We start from the raw sequence: 27,243 nt of genomic DNA, 5'->3' as shown, positions 1-27,243 counted from the left end.
CTTAGAGCCAAGTTGTGGAGACAATGTCTGGCTTTAGGTTATCCCAGAGATGTGATAAATGGACTGCCCACAGAGCGGCTAAAATTATTCACCACCTTTAGAAGAGCTGACTGGGAGACAACTAATGCTACTCCCAGTGCACCTCTGCAGCTCTCTCCTCTTTCCCCACCTGCAGACACCCGGTATACTCCATTGCTGCGGCAACTGCAAGAGTTACCAGAGCAGGGAAACTAGCTTGCGGGGGTCAGTCTCCTCTCCTAATAAACCAGCTTAAATCCAAAGAGGAGAAAACAACAGCAAAAGACCCCCGGATACATATAACTGTAAATGACAAACACATTATTCCTTTCTTAATGGACACAGGGGCTCAAATGTCCATGATTAAGCGAGAAAGTTTTCAGGGCTCGCCACCTACTGGCGGAAAGCAGGTACTTGTTACAGGAGTAAATGGCAGTACCATAACTTACTCATTAGTTAAGATAAAACTGGATATCCCCTTGCAACCCCACCATCAGCCCCGAAAATATGAGGTGATTTTGGGCAATGCCAACATACTGGGCATGGACGTTTTAAGAGGAAAGAAGGGAAGGATTAATGGGGAAAGATGGGCTTTTGGAGTCAGTTCTGTTCCTCATGCCACCCACCTGGAAGAGGAAAGCCTTCCCCACTATTCTGTAAACTTACTTAGCAGCGCGCCTGCTCTCCCGCCCTCAACAGTAACAAACATAAAGCAGTATAATGTTCCAGCTGAGGCCATAAGCCCTGTTACTGACCTGATCAAAGATTTGGAACAGCGAGGAATTTTAATTCGTACCCACTCTCGTTTTAATTCTCCTGTGTGGCCCATCAAGAAACCAAATGGTAAATGGAGACTCACTATAGATTATAGAAAGCTAAACAGTAACACTGGACCTTTAACTGCAGCAGTCCCTAGCATAACAGATATTGTAAACACCATACAAACCTGGGATAAACCCTGGCTAGCAGTATTAGATGTAAAGGACATGTTCTTCATGGTCCCTTTGCAACCAGCTGACCAGGAAAGATTTGCTTTTACTTGGAAAGGTGTACAATACACTTTTACCCGAATGCCACAAGGGTTTAAACACTCACCCACTATTTGCCATGGGGCACTGGCAAAGGTCCTAGATGACCTTATATTGCCACCCAATGTACAAACTGTGCAATACATTGATGACATCTTAATAGGTGGGAAAACCTCAGAAGAGGTACAGGAGACTATGAATCAAATCAAAGGAGCACTAGAAGCCCTTAATTTAGAGTTACCAGCTGAGAAATGCCAAGGTCCCTCCCAAGAGATAAAATTCTTAGGTAGTGTATGGATGGGAGGTAGGAGGTCTGTGCCTAATGACACTGTGCAAGAGCTAAATCAGGCACCCTCCCCTGAAAGTAAAGATCAATTGAGACAGATTTTGGGAACCCTGGGGTTTTGGAGAAAACATGTACCTGGCTTTGCCATTATAGCCAGACCATTGTACAATTTGTTAAAGAAAAGTGCTGCCTGGGAATGGGCTCCTGCCCATGAGGAAGCCCTCAGACAACTGATAGGGGAGATACACACCTATCAGGCTCTGGGTCCCATACATCCTGAAGCCCCATTCCATTTGTACCTAACTGTGGGAGCCACTGGAATGTCTTATGCTCTCTGGCAAGAAAGTGACACTGCTCCCAGACGACCAATTCAGTTTGGTTCCAAGTCATGGCAAGGGTCACAGGCTAACTACACGCCTTATGAGAAGGTGCTTCTGGCAGCTTACACAGCCTTGAGAGAAACTGAGGAATTAACTCAGGATAAGGACATCACAATTCACACTCCTCTTCCAATCATTAAACCTATATTGGAAGGGAAAGAGTTACCACCTGGTGTAGCACAAAAGATGACTATCCAAAGATGGGCACTTTACATACACCACCGGGTAGGGAGTGCAGACACTGCACAAAACCCCACTATGATTCAGGAATCCCTATGGAAAGTAGGAATGCCTGATGAATACCGCCTACCTCCACAGCAGTCTCCCATTAAGGATGCTGCCCCATTTGATCCTTCTAAGCCTGAGGGAGTATGGTTCACTGATGGCAGTGCCAGGCTGGTCAAAGGAAAATGGAAGGGAAAAGCTGCAGCAGTGCCTGCAGACACCTCTGCAGCACCCCTAACTGCTGAAATTGATGGGTCAGCACAACTTGCAGAATTGGCTGCAATTAAACTGGCCTGTGAAGCAGGAGCCACCGCAGTATATACGGACTCCTATGCGGTCTGGGCAGGTGCCACTCAGTGGATCACTAACTGGAAAAATAACCACTGGGAAATAGGAGGTAAACCAGTCTGGGGACTGGAATACTGGAAGTGGTTATATCAGCATGCCCTGCAACAACCCCTGTCTATAGGACATGTCTCAGCTCATCAGAGGAATAATACCCCAGCTGCACAGTTAAACAATTTAGCCGATGCAGCTGCCCAGCTCTTTACCGCACAAGTAGAATGGGAACGCTTATATTCATGGTTACATGATAATTTAGGACACACAGGAAGTGATGAGTTAGTGCGGCAAGCACATATCAGGGGGTGGCCTATCACCCACAGACAGGCTAGAGACCTGGTGCAAGCCTGCGCTATTTGTGCTGAGACTAGAAAACATATAGCAGAAGGACAACGGTTTGCCAGGCTAAGAGATGGAAAAACACTATGGGCAACCTGGCAGGTCGACTATGTCGGACCACTGCCCACTACAAGGCAGAGGTGGAAATACATCTTGACTGGGGTAGAAATTGTTTCAGGGATTGGTTTTGCATATCCAACCCGATTGGCAACAGGGTTGTCCACAGTTATGGGACTAAACCGCTTAACAGCAATTGTCCCAATGCCTCAAGAAATCCAATCAGATAATGGTTCGCATTTTAAGAATAAACTTGTAAGGGAATGGACCCTTAAACATGGAGTCCAATGGACCTTCCACCTTCCATATCGACCTCAATCTAATGGCATGGTCGAGCGCTGGAATGGGTTGCTAAAGAATCACTTGAAGCCTACTGATGGCACATGGGGAGACAGACTGGACGAAGTGGTGCAGAGATTAAACAACAGACAGACTCCTACAGGAAGTCCAATCAGCAGGGGATTCTTCCCTACAGGGAAAGCTATCTCCCCTGCCAGAACACCACTGCACAGTTCCAAGTATGCTCCCGGAGACACTGTTGTGATTAAACACCCAGCCCTGGGAACCTTTACCTGCGTTTTGCACGCCTATAAAGAGAAAGGTGTATGGAGTGCCTTAAATGCTGATAAAAGGCTAATAACCATTACAGAGGCTTGGATCGCATCCAAGACCGGCTGACCATGTGATTTATTGCAGGAATGGTCCCACGGTTCCGAGCAACCTGCCAGCTAACCTGTCAGCAAAATGGACCATGCAGCAGACCTGTTTGATCACTAGAGACTACTATGGACTGTTGATATATTTGCCATTACTTATAATAGCAGGTGTAATTTTTGCTTTTGGTTTTAAAATAAGTTTTTTAGCTAGAACACGACCCACCAGAGATATGTTCCTGCAAGCTCTCATGATCCTTCTGTTGGCTCCAGTCACCTTGGCAATACCAGAACATCCTCTCCGGGGAGCAATCCAAACCATCGCCTCAGCTGCTGGTGCTACAAATTGCTGGATGTGCACCTTGCTAGATTCAACCAATGGACTGGGAATTGAACTTGTACCACTACATGCAGTGGCTGAGAATGGACAAACCTCATGGATGCAATGGTTAGCTCAACACTTGGGATTTTCCCTCTCCCCGTTTTTACATTCGGTTGTGAATACTGTTTTAACCATTTTAATTATTGTAATTGTTTTTTGTGTAACTTTATGTATTATGAAGCGTTTGATTCAAACTGCTCTTTCCTCCACGCAAATCAGATACCTAGAGCTAAAAAGGGATCCTAACCAATTCCGCGAACCCTCATCCTCTAATTTGGTTGTTGGGTATTTCTAGATTTCCCCAAGGAGGGCAAGAGGTGCTGGCATCACCGCCACCTTGCAATCTGGGATGTAGTGTGGTGCATCAGGGGGTGGAATGTAGCCAGACAGCCAGCCCCCCCCCCTCAGACCAGCATTGCTGGAAACACAGGAGGAAGCCGGAACAGGGCACTTAACATATATTCCAGCACAGCCTTTGAAGCTGTGAAAGCACAGGTGTGCCTCTGGGGGCAGATACAACGATTAAGCTCACAGCAGGCAGAGGCCCTGTGACAGACATGGCTTTTAGCCCCTACTAAATAGCGTGATGCACACACACCAACATCCTAGTTGGGAAAATATTTACCCTGATAAAAGAAATGTCCAGTAGTCAACACTTATTGTTTCTCTCCCTTGCAAGTGTAAACTACTCTTGCGAAAGCTGGCGTCACCCAGACAGACCAGCCTCAATTTGGCATAAGAAAGGAGAAAGAGAATAAAGGAGTACAGAGGTATAAGTAGGGGACCTACAGCACCATGATTTTTGAGTGCTTTTCACTATCTATCTGCTGGTCAGATAAGTGACAGCCTCCCAAGGCTTCTGCAGCTAAGAGGGTCCCTACGCCTTGTCCCTTATTCGTCTTTCCGCGGAATTGAGTGACCGATCCTGGCTTGGCACCGCTGGAATCGAGAGATGCAAGGAGGGTAAGAAGCACCCACACCTGATCTCCTATCTTTAGTGTACACATATTTTGAAATAGAGCTCTATACTTTGTTTTCTTTCTTTGGGATTGTGGCTTCAGTTTTGTAACTTGTTTGTGTGTGTAACATCTCTACATTTAAATAAGTAGGCACTAGCAATTTTGTAACCACATGATTAGAATCTAGCTTAATAAATTTTGGTAACCATTTATGCATAAGCCTGACTTGTTTTCTCTGGTTTACTGTAAAGCAGCCGACACAATTAAAGAACCTCAGCCGTTTTGGCTCTAAAGCCTGGCCATTAGGTGAGAGTACTAAGAGCCTAGCGTCGAGTTGTGCCGCCTCCACGGGGCAAACTCTTGGGGCACCTGTCAGTCAATCCTGGCTGCCCGCTGCGAAGGAGCTGTGAGCTCTAGCAGTTAAAGTCACGGGTGTGGAGAGGCTCTTAGTGCTGCCATTGGGGCACCTGTCAGTCAGTATTGACTGCCCGCTGCAAAGGAGCTCTGAGCTCTAGCAGTTAAAGTCACGGGTGGTTAGGACCTTGGGGCATCCGTCAGCCTAGCCCGGGCTGCCCGCCGCGAAGGGACAGTGCGTCCTAGCGGTTAAAGTCACGGATGGTATAAACGGGCATAGCTGGCACCTCACCAAACATCCTTGGCCGTCGGCTAACAATATGTTCATTCCATTTCCTTTCTGACAGAACAGGAGTAACTGGAGGATCGTGTTGTAATTAATTGACCCTCCTGGTGGCCACCACTCCTGGTCCTCTAGTTGATATTGAGGCCAGTCAACTGTACAGAATTGTTTTAATTGACTCTTAGTCATCTGATCCTCACCAAATACCTTCCAGTTTGCTAGAATGCATTCTAGGGGAGTACACTGTGCCCTAACCCCAGAGCTCTGTCCCTGTCCCATACCTACACGGTAACTCTGGGCGTTCCCAGGTTCCAACAGAGCATACAATCCGGATTTCAAAAGGTCCCTACCTTATCCAAGGGACCGGTTCCTCACCGTCACCCGCAGCTGCTCCTCCCCTATGTCCAAGGGACCGGTTCCCACAGCTGCTTCTCCACTATATGAGTGCGTTGCACCGTTGTGCCCTCCGGGGTCGATCAAATCGCATCTCCTCCGAGGCCCCTGATGAACTCACCGGTGCGCGCTGGGCGTCGGTTCTCGCCGCAATCCTCGACCTCCAGGATTGGTCCGGGCAAGGCTAAATAGCGGCCTCGTTGCCCACCCAGGGATGCCAAAAGCTGTTGCTGGTACCCAGTGCCAGAGGCTGAACAACAGCAAGGTTCGTTGCCCAGTGTGCGTCACCCAATAATCACGACGGGGTGGAGAAGCAGAAAAGTTTATTTGCAGCTGCAAAGGAGGTACAGGGAGAATAGAATCTCAAAACCTGCACACAGAGCAGGAAGTTACACAGGCTTTTATACATCCTTTCTTCAGCATACTTATCCAATAGCAAGCTGCCCTAAGTATCCATCTAGCCAGCCAATCCAGTTCCCAGCCAGTTCCCTTGTTCTCTGTACCATCTGTTAAACCATACATAAAGCTGCTTTATTCAGCATTGTTCTTCCATATCTGCCTTGTTTGGCCTTGTTTAGTTTCAGTCAGTCTGACTTTGCAACATATTGTTGCAGATCCTCAGCATAACTGCTGCGAGTGCCTCCAGGCGGGGTGGCAAGGACACCTGGGCCTAGTGCGAGGAGGCTTCATCGACACTGGTGGTCTTCCATCCCCTCGATTTACCTAGTGGCCATGCCCCAGTGTCCCCAACAGAAGTGATTATTTCCCTCTATTTGGCACTGGTGAGGCCACATCTGGAGTATTGCGTCCAGTTTTGGGGCCCCTACTACAGAAAGGATGTGGACAAATTGGAGAGAGTTCAATGGAGAGCAACAAAAATGATCAAGGAGCTGTGGCTCATGACTTATGAGAAGAGGCTGAGGGAACTGGGTTTGTTTAATCTGCAGAAGAGAAGAGTGATAGGAGTCCTCAGCTCGCTGAAGGGGGGTTCCAAAGAGGATGGAGCTCGGCTCTTCTCACTGGTGGCAGATGATAGAACAAGAAGCAATGGTCTCAAGTTGCAGTGGGGGAGGTCTAGGGTGGATATTAGGAAACACTGTTTCACTAGGAGTGTGTGAAGCACTGGAGGTGATGGAAGGTCCATCCATAGAGGTTTTTAAGGTCAGGCTTGACAAAGCCCTGGCTGGGATGATTTAGTTGGTATTGGTCCTGCTTTGAGCAGGGGGTTGGACTAGCTAACCTCCTGAGGTCTCTTCCAACCTTAATCTTCTATGATCCCTGGCCCCACCCCAGAGCTTGCACCCCCAAATGGAGCCCTCACCCTCCCACAACCCAACCCTCTGCCCCACCCCAGAGCCCCGCCTACACCTCAAACTCTTCATCCCCAGCCCCACCCCCATCCAGAGCCCACACCCCCTCCCGCACCCCAGCCCTGTGAAAGTGAGTGAGGGTGGGGGGAGAGCAAGTGAGGGAGGATGGAGCAAGCAGCGGCAGGGCAGGAGTATTATAGAATCCTAGAATCTCAGGGTTGGAAGGGACCACAGGAGGTCATCTAGTCCAACCCCCTGCTCAAAGCAGGACCAATCCCCAATTTTTGCCCCAGATCCCTAAATGGCCCCCTCAAGGTTGAACGCACAACCCTGGGTTTATCAGGCCAATGCTCAAACCACCGAGCTATTCCACCCCTAACCAATGGTTTGGTTTTGTACTATTAGAAAGTTGCCAAGTATCAGAGGGGTAGCCGTTAGTCTGTATCCACAAAAACAAGGAGGAGTCTGGTAGCACTTTAAAGACTAAATAAATCTGTTAGTCCTCATCAGAAAGTTGGCACCCGCAGCAGTGACACAGTGCCTTGGGTGCAGTGTACAGCGCCGAGCGCCCTGATCCCAAGCCTGGCCTGCAGTCCCACAGCCAGCCCCGTCCCACTTCAGCTGGGGAGATGCCTTTCTCCCCGCCCCCTCAGAAAAGAGGCGGGAACGGAGCGCGCACCCCACGATTGACATCCCGCGGTCCCGCTCGCGCGCCTCGCAAGCTAATCGCCGGCGCCGCGGACGGCCTCAAGCTCGTCTTCTCTCCTATTGGCTGCTTCGAACGCGGCGCTGGCCAATGAGCGCGCAGGAACGGTCGGCTGCGGCAAGGGCGGGGCGGGGCGGGGCGGGCAGGGGCGCGTTGCCGGGCTGCGGCGGAGAGCTCCGGGGCGCCATGGGGCGGGCGAGGGCCACGGCCGCCCAGGGTGAGTGCGGGCTGGGAGCCCTGGTGCCGCCCGGCTGGGGCTGGGGGGGAGGAAGGGCGGGCTCCGGGCTGAGGTGCGGGGGCCCGGCGGGGGGGGCGCCTCCTCCTCCCTCAGGGGCCTGCGCGGCGCGGGCGGCCCCATCGCTGGTCGCCGGGCTGTGGGGCGCCCGCCCCCAGCTTCTGGGAGAGGCCGGGCTGCGTGCGGGCCCCGGGGCGCTGCCCGGGCGGGAGCGGCGGCGGCGGGTCAGGGGCTGGGTGGGGGCAGCCGTGCTTCTCTTGGCGTGTATAGGAACCGCTGGTCTTGCGTCCCCCCTTCCCTCCCTTAGCAACGGCCTGTTTACAAAGTCCCCCCCAAACAGGTGAAGGTGTCACAGTCCCGCTGTGACTGAACGCCTGCTGACTCTCTCACCTTAGCATATAAGTGTAAAACCAACTGGCATATAAGTATTGTACTGACCTCTCAGTGTCTGGTATATAGAGCACTATAAATATTTCCTTGTCGAGATGAAATTTTAGTTTGTACTCGGGATGTAAGAGGTTAACTGATAAGCTTGATGCTTACTGGTTTCTGTTAATGGTTAAACTCTGGCCAGGTAGCTTGGGGCTGCTGGCCACAGGTGCCCAGGGTCCCTCTGGGCTGCCGGACCTGCTGCTGCCTGGCATCCCTGCGTGCCTGGGGTCTCTCTGGGCTGCGGGACCCTGGGTGGGGGGCCAGTGACTGGGACCCCTAGTTCCCCAGGTAAATGTTTAATTATGTAACCGATAGAATTTTAATCGGTTACATGGTTACTGTTTTTACATGCTACTTACATCCCTAATTTGTACTGACTTTGCTAGTGTTTTTTATGTAGCCTGTTGTAAAACTAGGCTAATATCTAGATGAGTTGATGTACTCCCTAGAAGACCTCAATGTATCCCCATGGGTACACCTGGTACTAGTCTAATGAACCACTGCTCTAGTCTAATGCCTCATTCTGTTTCCACCTTGAATTCCCTTTATGCCAAACGCCTGAACACTGAACTGTTGTTTTTTCTTCTTTTCTTTTACGTTTTTTGGTCAGTAAACGCATTTGTGTGTGCCATACTGGACTAATACCTTCCCCTATATTCACAGTCAGGCACCCAAACTGCTGCACTAGGGCATTCTCTCCAGAATGATGTTGCCTCTTTATTTTATGGGACTCAAATTAAGGGTGTCTCTGTTTCCTTATGTTTTGCCCCATCTGTCTGTCTGTATGGTCTGTTGTCTCTAGTCTTATAGTAGGTTGTAAACTCTTTGGGTCAGGGATTCTCTTTTAGTTCTATTTGCATGGCATTTGGCACAACAGTATACTGGGGGTCCTAGGCACTATGGTAATGCAAATAATAAAATGGAAATAGCTATATACTTCAATGACAGACATCTTTAGGCTGGTCTACGCTAGTGAGGTACTGCAGGGATTCAGCTGGGTTAGGGTTGGCAGCTGGTTGAGATATTACTTGGGGCCGGTTGCCCGAGGCTACTCGGCTTGGGCATCCAGCTGCCCAATGTCCGGTCTCCCCACATACAAAACACTGCAAGGTAGGGGGGGCGGTGGGGTTGGGACCAGGACCAGATTGAAAGGGCAGTGAGGTACTATAGGGATTCAACTGGCCATGATTCTGTCCCTGACTAGGCTTTTGGGCCTTGCACCTGCAGTTCTTTTGGGTATGTCCGAGACACCCACAGTTATAACAGGTTACATTATTTTTTGCTGTTACCACAAATGCAGTGGTTGTACACAGCACCTGGTTACAGTGAGTGCTAAATAAAAGGCTCCATATTCCAGCTGCCTGAGCCGTCTGTACTGCCCATTGATGGGGGTGTGATTGCTCTTGACTTAGCTGTGACTCATGTTCTTACTCTAGGTCCAGGATATTGAATTCACCCAGGTTGAAATGAAGGTGATTGAAGGCCTGAAAACTGGCAATGAATGTCTGAGCAGCCTGGCTTTTTATATCTTTAGCTTGTCTGGCTTCACGTTCAGAGGCCCACAATTACTGGCTATGTTCCCCAAGGTGTTTTGGATGGCTTCCTTAAAATCAGTGCGGGCATGAATCATATCATTTTCTGATTTAAATTTGACAGAGGCCCAAGTGCCATTCCGGTGCTCTTCTGAGAGGCTCTTGACCCATGAAAGGTCGAGGCATTTAGCCTTAGTTAGGATATGAAGGTCCCTGGGATGTAATGTATAGGTGGTAACCATCTGACTTATTTTTTTCAAAAATTTGGATCTTTGGGCTTTAAATCAGGGAGATTTTTCAGTAAGCCTTTCATTTCTTCTGTGCGGAGAGGAGTGTAATTATAAGTATTATGAGCCACTCTGTTATCTGCTGACCCTGACCATGGTGTGGTTACTTGGAGAGGGGCCAAGGGGAGTGCTGGCACTTAAGTCTGGTGGAGGAGGAGGAGAGGGAGGAGGCCAATTATCCCAGTTTTTCCCCATGTGTGCCAGGTTCCAGTCTTGGATTTGTTTTTCAAGGTAATTCCAATTAATTTAGTTTTGGTCTTTTTCAGTATCGCTGCTTGAATCAGGGTCAGTAAAATTACCCTTCTGTTGTATGCTAGCAGCAGTACGGCGTGAAGAGGAGCTGGTTTCTTTTATTTTTGCTTTCAGAGTATTGTTTTCTGCTTGAAGCTTACTTAATATGTGGTTTAAATCTGTTTTTTGCTTCAGCTCTGATGTAAGAGTCTTTTGGAGCATTTCTAATTCCCGTAATTTCCTTTCATATTCACAGTATAGTATTACAATCCCCTTCTCTAATCTTCCTTTCGTCTGACCAGATCACCACAACACACTATCCATTGTACTCCTACCCTCATTCCATCCATCTTTTGCCATCAACTTTTGAACCTTTTCATGTTTTCCTTTTATAAAATCAATGAGTCGCCCTCTTGTAGAGGGCATCATTGATGTTCCCTGGGGCCAGTCAATGAGTTTCCCTCCTGTAGAGGGTATCATTGGTGCACCCTGGGGCATGACAACAAGTCCCCCTCCCATAGAGGGTATAGTTGACACATTCTGGGGCAACTCATACAACATCGTATCCCAGCTTCCTCAAACCCACTTAAGCTGCGCTTCAGGGGAGACCGACTGAGCATACCCTTGTACTCAGTCTACTGCAGCATGCACTCTGGTGTTCAGTACCTGGCGGTACAGCCTTCACCTCCGGCAATCCCTGCATCCCAAAAACCTTGGCACTGCAGCCTTCGCCTCCAGCAATCTCTGCACCCCAAAAACCTTGGCCACAAACACAGTCCCGTTCAGTCCTCTTGTCTGTGCGTCCTATATGTGGTTTGTATTAAGAAGGGGGGTGAAGGGGTGTTTCAGGGAGTCCCAAACCAAGGTGCACGCTAGTAAAAGAGTACTCACCTCTATCCCTAGTTGTGAGAAACTCTCCGAGGATTCCCGATCACACCCTGCTCGCTGCGCCAATCTGTTAGGCAAGGAGATTCTTTTCCCCAAGAATCTGGCAGGCACAGACAATACCGAAGGAGGCACAGGCGCCAACTTTTCCTGGCGCTAGTGGGTGCTTGTGCCCCCCTGCCCCAACTCCACCCCTGCCTCGCCCTCATTCCAACCCCTTCCCCAAAGTCCCCGCCCCAACTCTGCCTCCTCCATGCCCCTATTGGACTCCTCCCCTGAGCACGCCACATTCCCCCTCCTCCCCCCTCCCTCCCAGTGCTTGCTGCCGCAAAACAGCTGTTTCGCGATGCAAGCGCTGGGAGCCAGGGGGAGAAGCAAGATGCGGCGGCGCCCTCAGGGGAGGAGGCGGAGGTGAGCTGGGGGGGCGGGAGCTGCTAGTGGGTGCAGAGCAGTCACCAATTTTTCCCCGTGGGTGCTCCAGCTCTGGAGCACCCATGGAGTTGGCGCCTATGGAAGGAGGATTTATTCATGGTACCAGGAAGACTGGTAAACAGCTTCAAAGGTGTGGGGTTACAGTGACCAATTATATACCTTTCTTTTATCACTTCATTTGCATTTATTTTGTTCTTACAGAAGCAAACATTGTTTCAGAGACAGAGAACACACTTAACATAACAGTGACAGGAACAGAACATATGCATCAAACTGTTTTGATTGCGTTAATTATTCATGACTACCTTAAGGCAAAGGGATGGGGTGGGGGTGAGTGTTTACAGATATCCGGAGGGCTGTGAAGGGAGTGTTTGTTCTGTTCTAAGAGCTGAGTTACCAGGCGGACATTTGACCATATAAGTTTATCAAGTGTTTACAATTGTCAGTGTCCTTGGGCTTCCGGTGTTTCTGCTTGTTAGTTAGGTGGGTTTCTGTCTCATGACTAACTGAATTTTAACTGTTGCCTAACATCACTGAGGTTTGTCTAAAGAGTTTGAAATTAAGTGTTAGCCTACAAAGAAGAGAAAATTGTGCTCTTTTTGGTTATTTGCATAAATAAAGGTTAGGAGTTCTATATTTTTTTCTGGTTGTCTTTTTAATATTAGACATCCGGTCTTGTCTAGCCCATTTTTAGTAGAGGACTCTGGATGAGTAGAGAACTAGTGACTTATGACTTAAGAAGATGAAAATTAAATAACTGAGGGAGAAGAAATTTTAGGCAAGACTCACTGTGATGCTCTGTACCTCAGGGGGAACACCTAGCACCCCCATGTTCATCCTTGTAAAATGATTGTGTGGTATCTAGTGCAAAGTGTGTCATGTCGAGTGTCTTCAGAAGGCTCATGATGCACTGAGCGTTGTTGTTATAGTGATGTTACCATAATTGTTGTTACAACAATGTTATAGTAATGTTATGGGTTATAATTTCATGTATATAGTTAGGAGGCTGAAAATGTGTCTTCATGACTTAAAATAAGCCCAGGCAAAAACTCTCTAAGAGCAAAGAGGCAGTTCACACCTCATCAGGGCATGTATGGGACAAACCCAGTCCAGCCTCACAGGAGCCCTAGGCCAGCGTCCTTTGCAGCAACAAAGGATCGGTTGGACTCTCAGTGAGTCACACACCCCCTTCTTTTGGTCAGTTTGGGACTGTGATGAGGTAATGCTCACATGACTCTGAAGGGTGGGGGCAAAGCCAAGAGGGAAGAAAGAACATGATAAAAGGGAGAGATGTTTGCCATGCTTCCTCTCTCTTCCACCTACATCTACACAAAGTGACTAAAGCACTGATCAAAGGGGAGAGCCTGGCTGAAGGGCAACCAGCCAGCCTGTGGTGAGAAGCATCTAAGGCAGAGATGGGCAAACTACGGCCCGTGGGCCACATCTGCCCTGCGGGACCCTCCTTCCCGGCCCCCTGAGTCCTGGCCCTGGAGGCTAGCCCCCGGGCCCTCCCCCACTGTTCTCCCTCCCTCTCAGCCTTGTGCTCTGGGTTGCCGGGAAGTGCAGTTGCAGAGCCGCGGCCTGAGCCGGTGCTCCAGGCAGCACAGTAAGGGAGCGGGGGGGGTTGGATAGAGGGCAGGGGGTGGTGGTCAAGGGCGGCGGTGTGGATAGGGGTTGGGGCGGTCAGAGGGCGGGGAACAGGGGGGTTGGATGGGGCAGGGGTCCCGGGAGGGCAGTCAGGAAGGAGCGGGGAGTTGGATGGGGTGGCAGGGGGCAGTCAGGGGTGGGGGGGACACGGAGCAGGGGGGGTTGGATGAGGCAGGAGTCCCAGGGAGCTGTCGGGGGGTTAGAAGCTGGGGGTTCGGATAGGAGGTGGGGGCTGGGCCACGCCTGGCTGTTTGGGGAGACACGGCCGCCCCTAACTGGCCCTCCATACAATTTTGGAAACCCGATGTGTCCCTCAGGCCAAAAATTTTGCCCATCCTTGATCTAAGGGCTTGGCTACACTTGCAAGTTAGAGTGCATTAAAGCAGCCCAGGGTACCCTAACCCCTGACGTGTTCACACTGGCAAGGCACGTAGAGCGCCTGGACTCCACGGCTGGAGCACTCCTGATAATCCACCTCTGAGAAGCAGAACGCTTGTTGGGCCCCAGCTGGAGCATCGCGGCGCCAGTGTGGATGCCCTGGTCTATTAATGCGCTCGGATCGGCCTCCAGTAGTGTCCCACAATGCCTGTTCTAGCCACTCTGGTCATCACTTTGAACTCTACTGCCCTGCCCTCAGGTGACCAACTGTCAGGCCCACCCTTTAAATTCTCTGGGAATTTTGAAAATCCCCTTCCTGTTGGCTTAGCCAGGCGTGGAGTGCTCTTGGTGAATCTTTCCAGGTAACCATGCCTCCACCTGCTAGGCGATCCCCGCTATGGAGCAATGGCGAGGTGCTGGACCTCCTCAGTGTTTGAGGGGAGGAAGCTGTCAGGTCCCAGCTGCGCTCCAGCTGTAGGAATTACAGTACCTTCCGGCAGACATCAAGGGACATGATGGAAAGGAGCCATGAGCGGGACACACTGCAGTGCAGGGTTAAAGTGAAGGAGCTGCGGAATGCCTACCACAAAGCGCAGGAGGCAAACCGCCACTGTGGTGCTGCCTCTGTGACCTGCCGTTTCTACAAAGAGATGGACGCAATACTTGGGGGCGACCCCACCTCCACTCCGAAGACCACCAGGTACACTTCAGAGCCCAGTTCAACAAGGCAGGAGGAGGAAAGCGGGAGCGAGCGTGCTGAGAAAGAGGGGGACAGCCTGGCATCCCTAGATGCATGCAGCCAGGAGCTGTTTTCAAGCCAGGAGGAAGGTAGCCGGTCGCAGCGGACGGTGCTTGGGGAAGATCAAACAGCAGAGGACGTTCCCGGTAAGCGGCTTTTATTTTGGGAAGGAAGTTGTTTGGTGCGGGCTCTTGGGGCTAGGAGGGTAGGGCCGCATGCATGCCTAGATGCGGAATAGGGCATTGATGTGCTCTCTCACATTGTGGTAATTGGCCTCAGTGATCTCTTCAAAGGTCTCATGCAGAAGCTGGGGAATCCGCTTGCGCAGGTTCCTTAGCAGAGCTACTGTGCTCCTTGTTCCAGTAAGGCTAACATGTCCGCACCACTGTGCCGTGGTGGGCTGGGGGGACTATTGCTGCACACAGGCAAGCTGTATATGGGCCAGAGCGGAAGCCGCATTGTAGTAGAAGACCCTCCCTTGCTTCCCAGGTCACCCTCAGCAGCGAGATATCTTCCAGGATGAACTCATCCTGTGGAAAATGTGGGGATAGTGTTCAGTATAAGGTCCTCCTGCAGCTGTTGGCTCTCCCCAAGGCACAGAACCCCAGAGGACAGTACGGCTGTAAAACAATCAGTCCCCCTTGCCCCTGTGCTTACTCATCATTTTGGGACTCCTGTGGGTTATGTACGCTCGCTTTGGGACGGGCAATTTCTGCTATTGTGTACACTGTACTTGTCTTTAAGTACATCCGAATCATTGCTCTGTCTGGTGTGAACAATGCTGCCTACGTTAAGTGTTGCATTTTGGCTTTACAGATGCAACCTTGAGATCCCAGCCGTCCTTATTATCAACGACCGAAAGACTCCAAAAAGTCAGAAAGTGTCGTGAAGAAGCAAAGAGGACATGCTGCATGAAGTCATGCAGCAGTCCTTAATGAAAATCAAAAAGTGCAGGAGTGGCAGGAGAGTGAAAGGAGGGTCCACCAGCAGAATGCAGATCGCCAGCACCAAAGCACGGAGCGGCCGCTAAGCATCATGAAGCGCCAAGCAGACTTGATACAGGCACTCGTAGCACTGCAGGTGGAGAACTTCCATGCCTGCGCCCCCTGCAGCCCTTCTCCCAAAACTTTCCCTTGTGCCCCCATGTCACCGCCAACCCACTTTTCCCAACATCCAGGTTCTTATCGCCACCAGCTGCCTCCAGCACCTGTAGCTTCACCACCCAGCCCTGCAAACTACGACCCTTACCCACTGCACTCAACCCCCATCACCATGCATTTTAGCTAGCCTGAAGTGCAGCACTCATTGCATGGCACTCCAGACACGAAGGCTGAGTATGATAACAGGACATACACAAATCCATGATTGTCCTGTTCCCCACCCCACTCCCTTCCCTCGTGCCACACAGCACAGATGTGTCATTCCGTTTCTGTTTCCCAAGCAGGTGTGTTTCTTTTCAATAAATGAATTTTTTGGCTTTGAAAACATTCTTTATTACTGCATTAAGTAAAAGATACCATAGCCCAGGAAAGCAACGGGCACTGCAAGTCAGTGCATCATACATAGCAAACACAGATTCCTACTAACATTGGAACTGCTGCACTTCACTCCCGTGCAGGGCAACAAACATTACTTGTGGCTTTCAGCCTCAAATTGCTCCCTCAACGCATCCCTAATCCTTGCAGCCCTGCGCTGGGCCCCTCTAATAGCCCTGGTCTCTGGCTGTTCAAATTCAGCCTCCAGGTGTTGAACCTCCGAGGTCCATGCCCGAGTGAATCTTTCACCCTTCCCTTCACAAATGTTATGGACGGTACAGCATGTGGATATAACCATGGGGATGATGTCATCGGCCAGGTCCAGCTTCCCATACAGACAGCACCGGCAGCCCTTTAAATGGCCAAAAGCACACTCCACAGCCATTCTGCACCAACTCAGCCTGTTGTTGAACCGCTCCTTGCTGCTGTCAAGGCTCTCTGTGTAGGGTTTCATGAGTCACGGCATTAAAGAGTAAGTGGGGTCTCCAAGGATCACAATGGGCATTTCGACTTCCCCTACGGTGATCTTCCGGTCTGGGAAGAAAGTCCTGGCTTTCAGCTTCCTGAACAGGCCAGTGTTCCGAAAGATGCGTGCGTCATGCAACTTTCCAGGCCAGCCTGCGTTAATGTCAATGTCCACAGTGATCCACAAGCACCTGAAGAATCATAGAAAAATATCCCTTCCCATTTACATACTTGGCGGCTAGGTGGGCTGGTGCCAGAATTGGAATGTGCGTCCCATCTATCACCCCTCAGCAGTTAGGGAAACCCATTTGTGCAAAGCCGGCCACAATGTCATGCACGTTACCCAGAGTCACGGTTTTTCTGAGCAGGATGCAAATAATGGCCCTGCAAACTTGCATCAACACGATTCCAACAGTCGACTTTCCCAATCCCAACTGGTTAGTGACCGATCAGTAGCTGTCTGGAGTTGCCAGATTTCAATAGCCACCCACTTCTCCACTGGCAGGGCAGCTCTCAATCTTGTGTCCTTGCGCCGCAGGGTGGGGGTGAGCTCAGCACACAGTCCCATGAAAGTGGCTTTTCTCATCTGAAAGTTCTGCAGCCACTGCTCATCATCCCAGACTTGCATGACGATGTGATCCCACCATTCGGTGCTTGTTTCCCAAGCCCAAAAGCAGCGTTCCACTGTGGTGAGCATGTCCGTGAATGTCACAAGCAATTTCATGTTGTATGCGTTATGCGAGTCGACATCGTCAGACTCCTCACTGTCAGTTTGCAGCTTAAGGAGTAACTCGACTGCAATTCATGACATGCTGGCGAGACCCATCAGCATATTCCTCAGCAGTTCGGCATCCGTTCCCGCAGACCGAAAGGGAAGACAGCGCGCGCAGTACAAAAAACGTTGAAAGATGGCGCCAAATGTGGATGGAATCACAGGGATTGCTGGGATGCGAAGCGATGCATCACGGGGCATTGGGACAGGACTCAGAATGCCCCACCCCCTTCCCACAAGCCACAGCGCCAGAATGGGAAGAGGTGCTCTGTGGGATAGCTGCCCATAATGCACCGCTCCCAGTGCCGCTGCAGATGTGGCCACGCCAGTGCGCTTGTTGCTGTCAGTGTGGACAGACTGCAGTGCTTCCCTGCTGGGGTCTCCAAGGGCTGGTTTAACTCAAAGCGCTCTACATCTGCAAGTGTAGCCATGCCCTAAGATTGTAAGGGTGCTGGAAGTGTTAAAATCAGCTTAGAACACGTTCTGCTTTTATTTCATTTGGCCAAATCCGACTTGTTATGCTTTGACTTATAATCACTTAAAACCTATCTTTCGTAGTTAATAAATTTGTTTGTTCTACCAGAAGCAGTGCGTTTGGTTTGAAGCGTGTCAGACTCCCTTTCGGCTAACAAGCCTGATAACATATCAATATCTTTGTTAAACTGACGAACTTATATAAGCTTGCAGCGTCCAGCGGGCATACCTGGACACTGCAAGACAGAGGTTTCCTAGGGTTGTGTCTGGGACCGGAGATGTTGGCTAGTGTCATTCGGTTGCACAATCCAAGGAGCAGCTTACATGCCAGAGGCTGTGCAAGAACAGCCTAGGAATGGGGGTTCTCACAGTAGAGAAGGGTAAGGCTGGCTCCCAGAGTCAAGGACTGGAGTAACCTAGCAGATCACTGGTCCAGATAATACCAGAGAGGAATGTCACACTCACTTTGGGGGTGGGGGAAAGCATCTGTTAACTCATTTTAGTTAACATGTTTGTTATGCTAGTGCCTAGGGGCCAACCCCATTGTGCTAGACGCTGTACAAACAGTAGTAGATGATTTCTGCCCCCAAAAGCTTACAATCTAAATAGATAGGACAGACACCAGGTGGGGCAAGGGGTATAACAGACAAACAGAGTGAACTATGTGATGGCAGTAAGCATCATGTTACGCTTTGTCTACACTAGCACTTTTGTTGGCAAAATTTTGTCAGTCAGGGGTGTGAGAAAACCACCCCACTGACTGACATAAGTTTCACCAACAAAAGCGTCAGGGTGGACAGCGTTATGTTGGAGGGAGAGTGTCTCCTGCCGGCATAGCTACTGCTACTCATTGGAGGTGGTTTAATTATGCCGGCAGGAGAGCGCTCTCCCACTGTCATAGAGCTGCTACACAGGAGACCTTTGCCTCTGTAAGGTCCGTAGTGTAGACATAGCCTCAGTTCTCCTTTTTAGTTTAACCTTTGAACAATTCAGCACAGCACCATCCTGCCCTGTACTCCCAAAATCACCCCAAACAAAACAAACTTTCATCTGAAAGATGAGACCTTGTTTTGTTATGCCTTATAGAACTCAAGTCTTACTTTCAGATGTTAGCTTGAATATTAACACCACAAATGTAAACTAGTTTTATGGTACATCCATTTCAGTGACATATTTCTAGGAATAGTGTCGCCTAGTGCAGTCAGCAGAGAAGGGAGCCCAAGAGATGTTTTAGGGTAAAATAATTTAAATGTGAATTAAAACAAATCAGCCACTCTCATTAATATGTTAGAAATATTAAGTCCTATGATTTTTTTAAAATGTATATTATACTTTACTGTGATCTCGTTGCAGAAGAGCGGCAGAACAAGCTTCAGGAGTATTTAGCAGCTAAAGGAAAGCTGAAATGTCCAAATACAAAGTGAGTTTGAACAAATTTTTAATTGAATCCTGTCTTGCTTGCTAATATTTAACTTCAGAATTCTCAGTTAATGATTAGCTGAGAATTCCTGTTTCCCTGTGCTTAGCTGCCCCCTATAATTACAAAGAGGAACATATTTTACTACCACGGTTCTCAAGTTGTGGGCCCCACAGAGTTGCTGTCACAAAACAGAATCATCTCTTCTTAGTTATAGCCTCTTCATATATTTTTTGAGTCTTTTTGTCCCATTAAAGGGATATAGTTGACTCAAATTACACTGGTCCGAATATGTTGACTATAGTTAGACCTAAGATTACTGTAACTGAAAAATTAATCACCCTGTGTATTTGACAAAAAAATCTTATTCGTTGTGAGTTAGGGCTCAATCCTGGAGTAGGATTTCTGAGGACAGACTCTTATGCTTAAGGAAATCCTGTTGGAGGACAGCGGCCTTGGTCAGTTTCCCTTGTTTCTGTGGGGGTCTCTCACAGAAAAACGTTTCACTTTTAAAAAATGAGGTTGTAAAGCCACAATTGGCAGATGGAGTCGTGTGGGAAGGAGCAGGTGTAGAACCGGAAATTGTTCTTAATTCACCTTTTAAAAAAAAAAAGACTAGATTTCTAGTTGACTTTCAACTATACTCTGTGTAAATGCTTTGTCTGTCTTTAATTGAGGTTTGTAAATTGCACAATGACTGCATTTTGTGCCTGATGCCAACATTAGAGAGGTAGTAAAAATATAAGGCAGCAGAACCTAATAACAGTGACCTGGAGAGAATAGAGCAGGGGAATTTGAAGGTGATATGGGGAGATTTGGTGCTAATATTTTTAAAGTCATGCTACCAAGGAGAGGAAGCAAATAGCTCAGATAGTGTGAGGTGGTAGAGGAGAGGCATTAGAGACTTTCTCGTCTTGACTCTTTAATTCTGGCATAATATTCAGTTGACAGGTACTAGTACTATGGCAAAAGTGAGTCCTCTTTGTAAAATAAATAAATAAATAAAAATAATAAAATTCATACATGTTTGTGGGGTGATGAGGAATAAGGGCTGGGAGCCAGGGTTAGAAAACTGCTTCCTGCCTTTCAAATAATGGCCAAAATTGAATCCATATGTTGCCTATGGTAGTGGAGGGCCTCGAGGACTGCATGGCTTGGCGGTTCCTAAAGATCAGAAATACAGCTTAGTAGGGAGGGGAGAAAATCCATAATCTTTCAGTCACTTAGTCAGTGCACAGTTATGATCAGATATATATTCTCTATCTAGGCCCTTGTATCCCACCATCCAAGTGGTATCTGAGCAAAAATTAATCTCTCTAGAAATTCCTGTTGAGTTGGTAATCTTTATTAATATTGCACTACAGTTTGTCATGCTGTCTGGAGTGGCTCCTGACCCTGAGTCCCTCTCTTAGGGCCGACACCCCAAGCTGGTGGTGTGTTCTATAATTAGATTTCACCAAGCCAGTAATAAATGTGAACTCCTGGATCACTATACGAGTCTTATTATGGAGTCACAGACAGTCCCCTTAGGGCAGGGGTGGGGAACCTTTTTTCTATTGGGGGGCCACTGACCGAGAGAAAAATCAGTCATGGGGCCCACACAGCCCTGTCGGGGGGCGAGGGGCCGTCAGGGTTTCCACTAGGCTCCAGGGTGGGGCCAGAAATGAGGGGTTCAGGGAGCGGGCTAGGGTAGGGGGTTGGGGTGCAGGCTCTGGGAGGGGATTGGGGTGTGGGAGGGGGCTCAGGGCTGGGGCAAGGGGTTGGGGTGCAGGAGGGGGCTCATGGCTGGGGCAGGGAGTTCAGAGTGGACGTGCAGGCTCTGTGAGTGAGTTAGGGTGGGGGAGGGAGTTTTGACCTTGGGCAGGGGGTTTGGGCTGGGTGTACTTTCTCTGGGAGTGGGTTGGAGTGCAGGAGGGGGCTCAGGGCTTGGGCCGGGGGTTGGGGTGCAGGAGGGGGTGAGGGGTCTGGGCTCTGGCCAGGTGCCGCTTACCTCAGGTGGCAGTGTAGCGGGCTCCTCTCCCTGCCCTAGCCCTGTGCCACTCCTGATGTGGCCAGGTTGCTCTGTATGGTGCAGGCAGGGATAGGCGCACATGGACTTGGAGCTTCCCTGATCACCCCTGTGCCTAGAAAGGACTGCAGAGATAGCTAACCGACAGGCCTGGCATCCTAGCTTCCACACACAGTGGGGCGAGCCAGCGCTTGCCGTTCCAGCCCCATGGAGGGGGCACCGAGGCTCAGGGCTTCCAGCCAGTGCCAGATGAAATTGCCGCAGGCCAGATGAAATTAAGTAGGGGGCTGGAGGTTCCCCACCCCTGCCTTACAGTATGTCTACATTGGTAAGTTTTTATGCGAAAAGTTATACCATTTTTAAAGCACTTCAATTAAAAGCGCTGTTGCATGTCCACACTAGCTCCTTGTGTTGCTGGAGCAGCTGTGGTAGCTATTCCACTGTGCAACTGGCCGCAGGGTGCTTTGGGAAGGATTTGCAATACCTCACAGGGTAGGTACAGCCTCACATGATGTAGGTTTCTCAATTCCATTGCCAGCTGCTTTTCAACTGACATGGGGCGGGGGGGACAGTGTGTGACAGCAAGTGTGTGTAGGGGGAGAAGACAGACATCGTGTGTTGCAGGAGAGTGTTGGCATGCTGTCTCATAAATTCAGACAGGCGCTGGAAGTAATCAGTCCTGAGACATGGGGAGGGGGAGACCCCAAACTCAGCTGCCCTCCCCCCCCCCCCCCCCCCCCCCGCAGCTCTGCATAGCACAGTCTCTCTCACTGTCACACATACATATGCACCCCTGCCTGCCTCTGTTCCTGTTGTGGGAGATAGCAGGAGCATTCCTCAATAATGATTTGCTCTATGTCCCAGAGCAGCACAGCAGCCCAGGCTGTCAGAACATCAGAAAGGAGCTTTGAAAGGGGAGGGATGCATGCCTGCAGGGCTGCTGAGCTCAAAACAATGAGAAGAGTGGTCACTGCAGGCATTGTGGGACACTTCCGGAGGCCAATTGCAGTGATAAAAGCAACCAAGGCGTTCACACTGGCACTACAGTATTAAAGCCTCAGCGCAAAAGGCCTTATGTCTATCATTGGGATGGTTCTTTACAGCGCTGCAACTGAGGAGTTTGGGTGCAAAAAATGACTTGTCAGTGTGGATGCCTCTTTGTTTCAGTGCAAAAAGCTGACTTTTTTAGTGCAAAAACTTGCAAGCGTAGACCAGGCCTTAGACTCTCCAGTGTATCTTGCCACCCAGACAAAATTGGACTTTGTGATAAAATGGTTGTCTACACCAAAAATCACATCACATTTAGGTTGCTTCTAGTCCCAAGAGACTAGTCACTTACCCTAAATCAACTGGTGCTCTATATCTTACACTCAAGACAGCGCTGGTAGTCAATTCTGTAGTAAACTAAGTTTTATTAGCTAAGAAAGGGAAATAAGAATTATTGAGAGGTTAAAGCAGGTAAAATATGTTGACAGATAAGTCACAGTTTGTCATTCCAAATGGTGGCAGTGATATAATAAACTGCCAGTTTCCCAAAAGTCTTTTCAGGATACTCCAATTGTCTCGGGGGATTTCTGCTTTCTGACTGGTGCACTTCCCTGTAAGAGTCCAAACAATCCAGAGATGAAAGATCTTTCCTTGAATCCATACTTATAGCTGCTTCTCACAGAACACAAGCTGACAGTGTTAATACCCACGTGGGCTTTTCCTTTGATGACCAAGGAATGCATTTTGGGTCTTTGACCTCGGTCATCTCACACAATGATCACTTGCTTTGAAATTAGTACTTTTCTGTTAAAGTTCTTCATTTGCATTTCACAAGGTGTCCTTGTCCTTTGATGGGTTATTTTGTTACAGGGATATACACAATGTAAATGTTTGCTACCACATTATAACAGGATACAGATAAGTGAAAACAATGCAAGAAACGTCCCATTCATTCTCATGAAGTTTAAACACCAAATACACTCTGATATTGTGACAGGTTCCCCGGGGTGCAACCTGGAACTGGGGTACCATTGAGCCCTCTGGCTTACCAACCTGGGCTCCTTCTCACACTGTGATGCTGTTACAAACTCCAGACCTCTCCAGGTACTGCACTTAACACATCATCAAGCAGCTGGTGCTCAGTGGTCACCCTTTCAAAATCTTCAGCAAGATGGCTGTTCTTTAACAGAGAGGATGTGCTGTGGTTTAAGCCAGTGGAGCTGAGGACCAAGTGGGGCCACAAAGGACAAATCACAGAGCCACTAGGGACTCATGGTCACATGAAGTGTCATATTGATGGACAGCTGAAATCCCAGGACATGGTGCTGCTGAATCTGTACAAGTGCATCTTTCCTAAATGGACTTATGACCCGCATGTGCCGGAGCTGGTACCATGGGTGAGAAACTAACAGCAACTCCCTTTGCAGGACGTGGAGATGGAATAACCCTCCAGGCCTAACATGGCTGCTGTGGTTCTCACCTTCTGCACCCCATGTGGGTGCTTGGCTGTTTCAAGCCTCATGAGAAGTAGGGAGAACTGCCCTGGACATGTTAGTGCTGTGCCTTTCCTGGGGTTTGTATCTAGCATTCACGCTGGCTGCTGCAGCATTAGATCTGGCTCACAACTGCCTATGCCCTAGCCTCCAATGCCAGTTTATTTCAATGGTAAATATATCTTCACTTCAATTTAAAAAAAAAAAAAAAATCCATAGGCAGCGACACACCAAGCTGTGATACATGAATGTTTTTGCCAACCACTCATGAACCAACACTAAAGAGGCTCCAGCCAATTCCCCACAGCTCCCCAGTTTAGGACCCCAGAACTGTACTGTCTTGCCCTGGACAGAAGCCTGACCAGTGTAAGTTTATAACCCAGTCCACCATTCCCTTAGTGTGGAGAGGACATGCACCAGCTCTTGTTCCTGAGCAGATTTCCCAGGCACTTTATGCCAAAACACATTGTTTTAGGTAAAATATAAAACAGATTTATTAACTACAGAAAGATAGATTTTAAGTGATAAGTAATAAGCATACAGATCAAAATTGGTTACCCAAGAAATAAAAGTAAAATCACAATTTGCGTTCTATAAACTAGACATGATTTAAATCAAGCAGTGTCTCACCCTAATGGTATAGTTCCTTCATACACAGGGGGTGGGAGTTCTCTTTTCATCCTCGAACCGCCTCCCCAGTTCAGTCTTTGTTCTCCAGATGTGTTTCCAGATGTTGAGTTGTGAGGGGAGTGAGGACAAACGATGATGTCACTTCCCCATTTTATAGCTTCTTCCAGCTTGCTGGAAAGATCCTTTGCTATGATGTGAGGCAAGCAGTCTCAATAGGTGCTATCTCTGAGAAGTCTCCATTGTATATGGTTCCTGGGACAGTCCTTGTGAGTATGTAGTCCCTTTAATGGGCCATTAGCGCACCTGGTTCCTCCATTGTTGTACCTGAAAGGCTGGATGTGGGTGTTTCCAACTTCACAACAGTTTTCAGTAACACACACACAGCAAAACTCCATAACTCCACATACAATGAATAGCACATACAATTCCACAGGATATTAATGTTCAACAGATTAAGACTTTTAAAATGATACCTTACAAGGAATGCTTTGTACAAAACATATCATAATCCTATCACCATGGTAAATAGGGGGTTGCCAGGGTGTTGCTTTAGGGTACAGAGTGTCACACATACATTTAACAGTCACTTTGATCTATACTAATACATAAGTGAATTGACATGGGGCTCTGGCGTGAGCTGGCACCTGCTCTGCCAGTGGCACACAGTTTACTAACTGGTCTCTGCTATTAAAAAGCTTCTCAGAAACTGCTAACACTAAAACTGCTTTTGAATTGTTGCCTAATGTTTAATCCTTCATCCAACACCCTGTTTGGTACATTGATATTTTGTTTGATTTCTATAGACCCTATTTAAAGGACCGGACCAATCAGCCAAATCCACAGTTACCACCACTTTCTAAATCAGGGCCTGTAAGTAGAAAAGACCTTTCTCTTATGACACTCTAGATTTGTATTCTATGTTGGAATCAGCCCAGACATGGTTAGGGGCTCTGTAGAAACACACAATAAGAGCCACACCATCAGGGGCTCATTCACCTGCACATCTCGCAATGTGATATATGCCATAATATGGTGGCACATATCAGGATGGTGTGGATTGCACCCTCAGCAAGTTTGCAAATGACACTAAACTGGGAGGAGAGGTAGATACGCTGGAGGGTAGGGATAGGATACAGAGGGCCCTAGACAAATTAGAGGATTAGGCCAAAAGAAATCTGATGAGGTTCAACAAGGACAAGCGCACAATCCCACACTTAGAACGGAAGAATCCCATGCACCGCTACAGACTGGGGACCGAATGGCTTGGCAGCAGTTCTGCAGAAAAGGACCTAGGGGTTACAGTGGACGAGAAGCTGGATATGAGTCAACAGTTTGCCGTTGTTGCCAAGAAGGCCAATGGCATTTTGGGATGTATAAGTAGGGGAATTGCCAGCAGATCGAGGGACGTGATCGTTCCCCTCTATTCGACATTGGTGAGGCCTCATCTGGAGTACTGTGTCCAGTTTTGGGCCCCACACTACAAGAAGGATGTGGAAAAATTGGAAAGTGTCCAGCGGAGGGCAACAAAAGTGATTAGGGGACTGGAACACATGAGTTATGAGAAGAGGCTGAGGGAACTGGGATTGTTTAGTCTGTGGAAGAGAAGAGTGAGGGGGGATTTGATAGCTGTTTTCAGCTACCTGAAAGGGGGTTCCAAAGAGGATGGATCTAGACTGTTCTCTGTGGTAGCAGATAAGAGAACAAGGAGTAATGGTCTCAAGTTGCAGTGGGGGAGGTTTAGGTTGGATATTAGGAAAAACTTTTTCACTAGAAGGGTGGTAAAACACTGGAATGTGTTACCTAGGGAGGTGGTGGAATCTCCTTCCTCAGAGGTTTTTAAGGTCAGGCTTGACAAAGCCCTGGCTGGGATGCTTTAGTTGGGGATTGGTCCTGCTTTGAGCAGGGGGTTGGACTAGGTGACCTCCTGAGGTCCCTTCCAACCCTGATATTCTGTGATTCTATGATATGCCAGCAGTGCCCCTCTGCCATGTACATTGGCCAAACTGCACAGTCTCTATGGAAAATAATAAATGGACACAAATCAGACATCAAGAATTGTAACATTCAAAACCCAGAAGGAGAGCACTTCAATCTCCCTGGACACTCAATAACAGACTTAAAAGTGGTGATTTTTCAACAAAAAACCTTCAAAAACAGACTTCAACGAGAAACTGCAGAACTGGAATTAATTTGCAAACTAGACACCAACAAGTTAGGCCTGAATAAAGACTAGGAGTGGCTGGGTCACTACAAAAAGTAATTTTCCCTCTGTTGATATTCACCCCTTGTCAACTGTTTAGAATAGGTCCCTTCCACCTTGATTGAACTGGCCACATTAGCACTGACCCCTCCACACACACACACACACCCCAACTTGGTACGGAAACCATCTTTTCATGTGCTGTAATATATATACTGCTTACTGTATTTTTCACTCCTGCCTCTGATGAAGTGGGTTTTAGCCCACGAAAGCTTATGCCCAAATAAATTTGTTAGTCTGTAAGGTGCCACAAGGACTCCTGTTGTTTTTGCTGATAAAGGCTAACACGGCTACCCACTCTGAAATCTGACACAATAAAATGGATTCCTTGCCCTAAAGAGATTGGTGTCAATAGAGTGCTAGCTAGCTTGGCATAAGAGGCAATTAAATACAAATCTTTTCTTACTAAATATATTAAAAATGCTGAAGACCTCTAGTCAATAAGCATTAAATTCAGACTTTAAAATATCATCATTATAGCTCTTTCCTTCTGGAAACATGCCAATATGCTTGTTGTTTCAGCCACTGCTAAGATAGATTTCAGAGTAACAGCCGTGTTAGTCTGTATTCGCAAAAAGAAAAGGAGTACTTGTGGCACCTTAGAGACTAACCAGTTTATTTGAGCATGAGCTTTCGTGAGCTACAGCTCATATCTGATGAAGTGAGCTGTAGCTCACGAAAGCTCATGC

At 48.5% G+C, this 27,243-nt stretch overlaps 1 protein-coding gene across 3 annotated transcripts in view; it reads left to right on the top strand.

The window, feature by feature from the left end:
• The first annotated feature begins 7,847 nt into the window (after positions 1-7,847).
• Positions 7,848-27,243, top strand: part of CKAP2L (cytoskeleton associated protein 2 like) — a 36,305-nt gene continuing 16,909 nt past the window's right edge. Inside the window, exons 1-3 of one of the 3 annotated variants that reach the window (XM_077805815.1) lie at positions 7,848-7,932; positions 19,113-19,179; positions 25,098-25,164. In XM_077805815.1, coding sequence (XP_077661941.1) covers positions 7,902-7,932; positions 19,113-19,179; positions 25,098-25,164 — 165 coding nt within the window. In that variant the 5' untranslated portion in view covers positions 7,848-7,901. Of the gene's footprint in view, positions 7,933-19,112; positions 19,180-23,168; positions 23,569-25,097; positions 25,165-27,243 lie in introns of those variants that run through there. The other 2 variants (XM_077805817.1, XM_077805816.1) reach the window with 2 other exon arrangements.

The sequence above is a fragment of the Eretmochelys imbricata genome, chromosome 26 (genome assembly GCF_965152235.1).
Source record: "Eretmochelys imbricata isolate rEreImb1 chromosome 26, rEreImb1.hap1, whole genome shotgun sequence".
NCBI classification, from domain to species: domain Eukaryota; kingdom Metazoa; phylum Chordata; order Testudines; family Cheloniidae; genus Eretmochelys; species Eretmochelys imbricata.
This window is presented reverse-complemented; position numbering and strand designations above follow the sequence as displayed.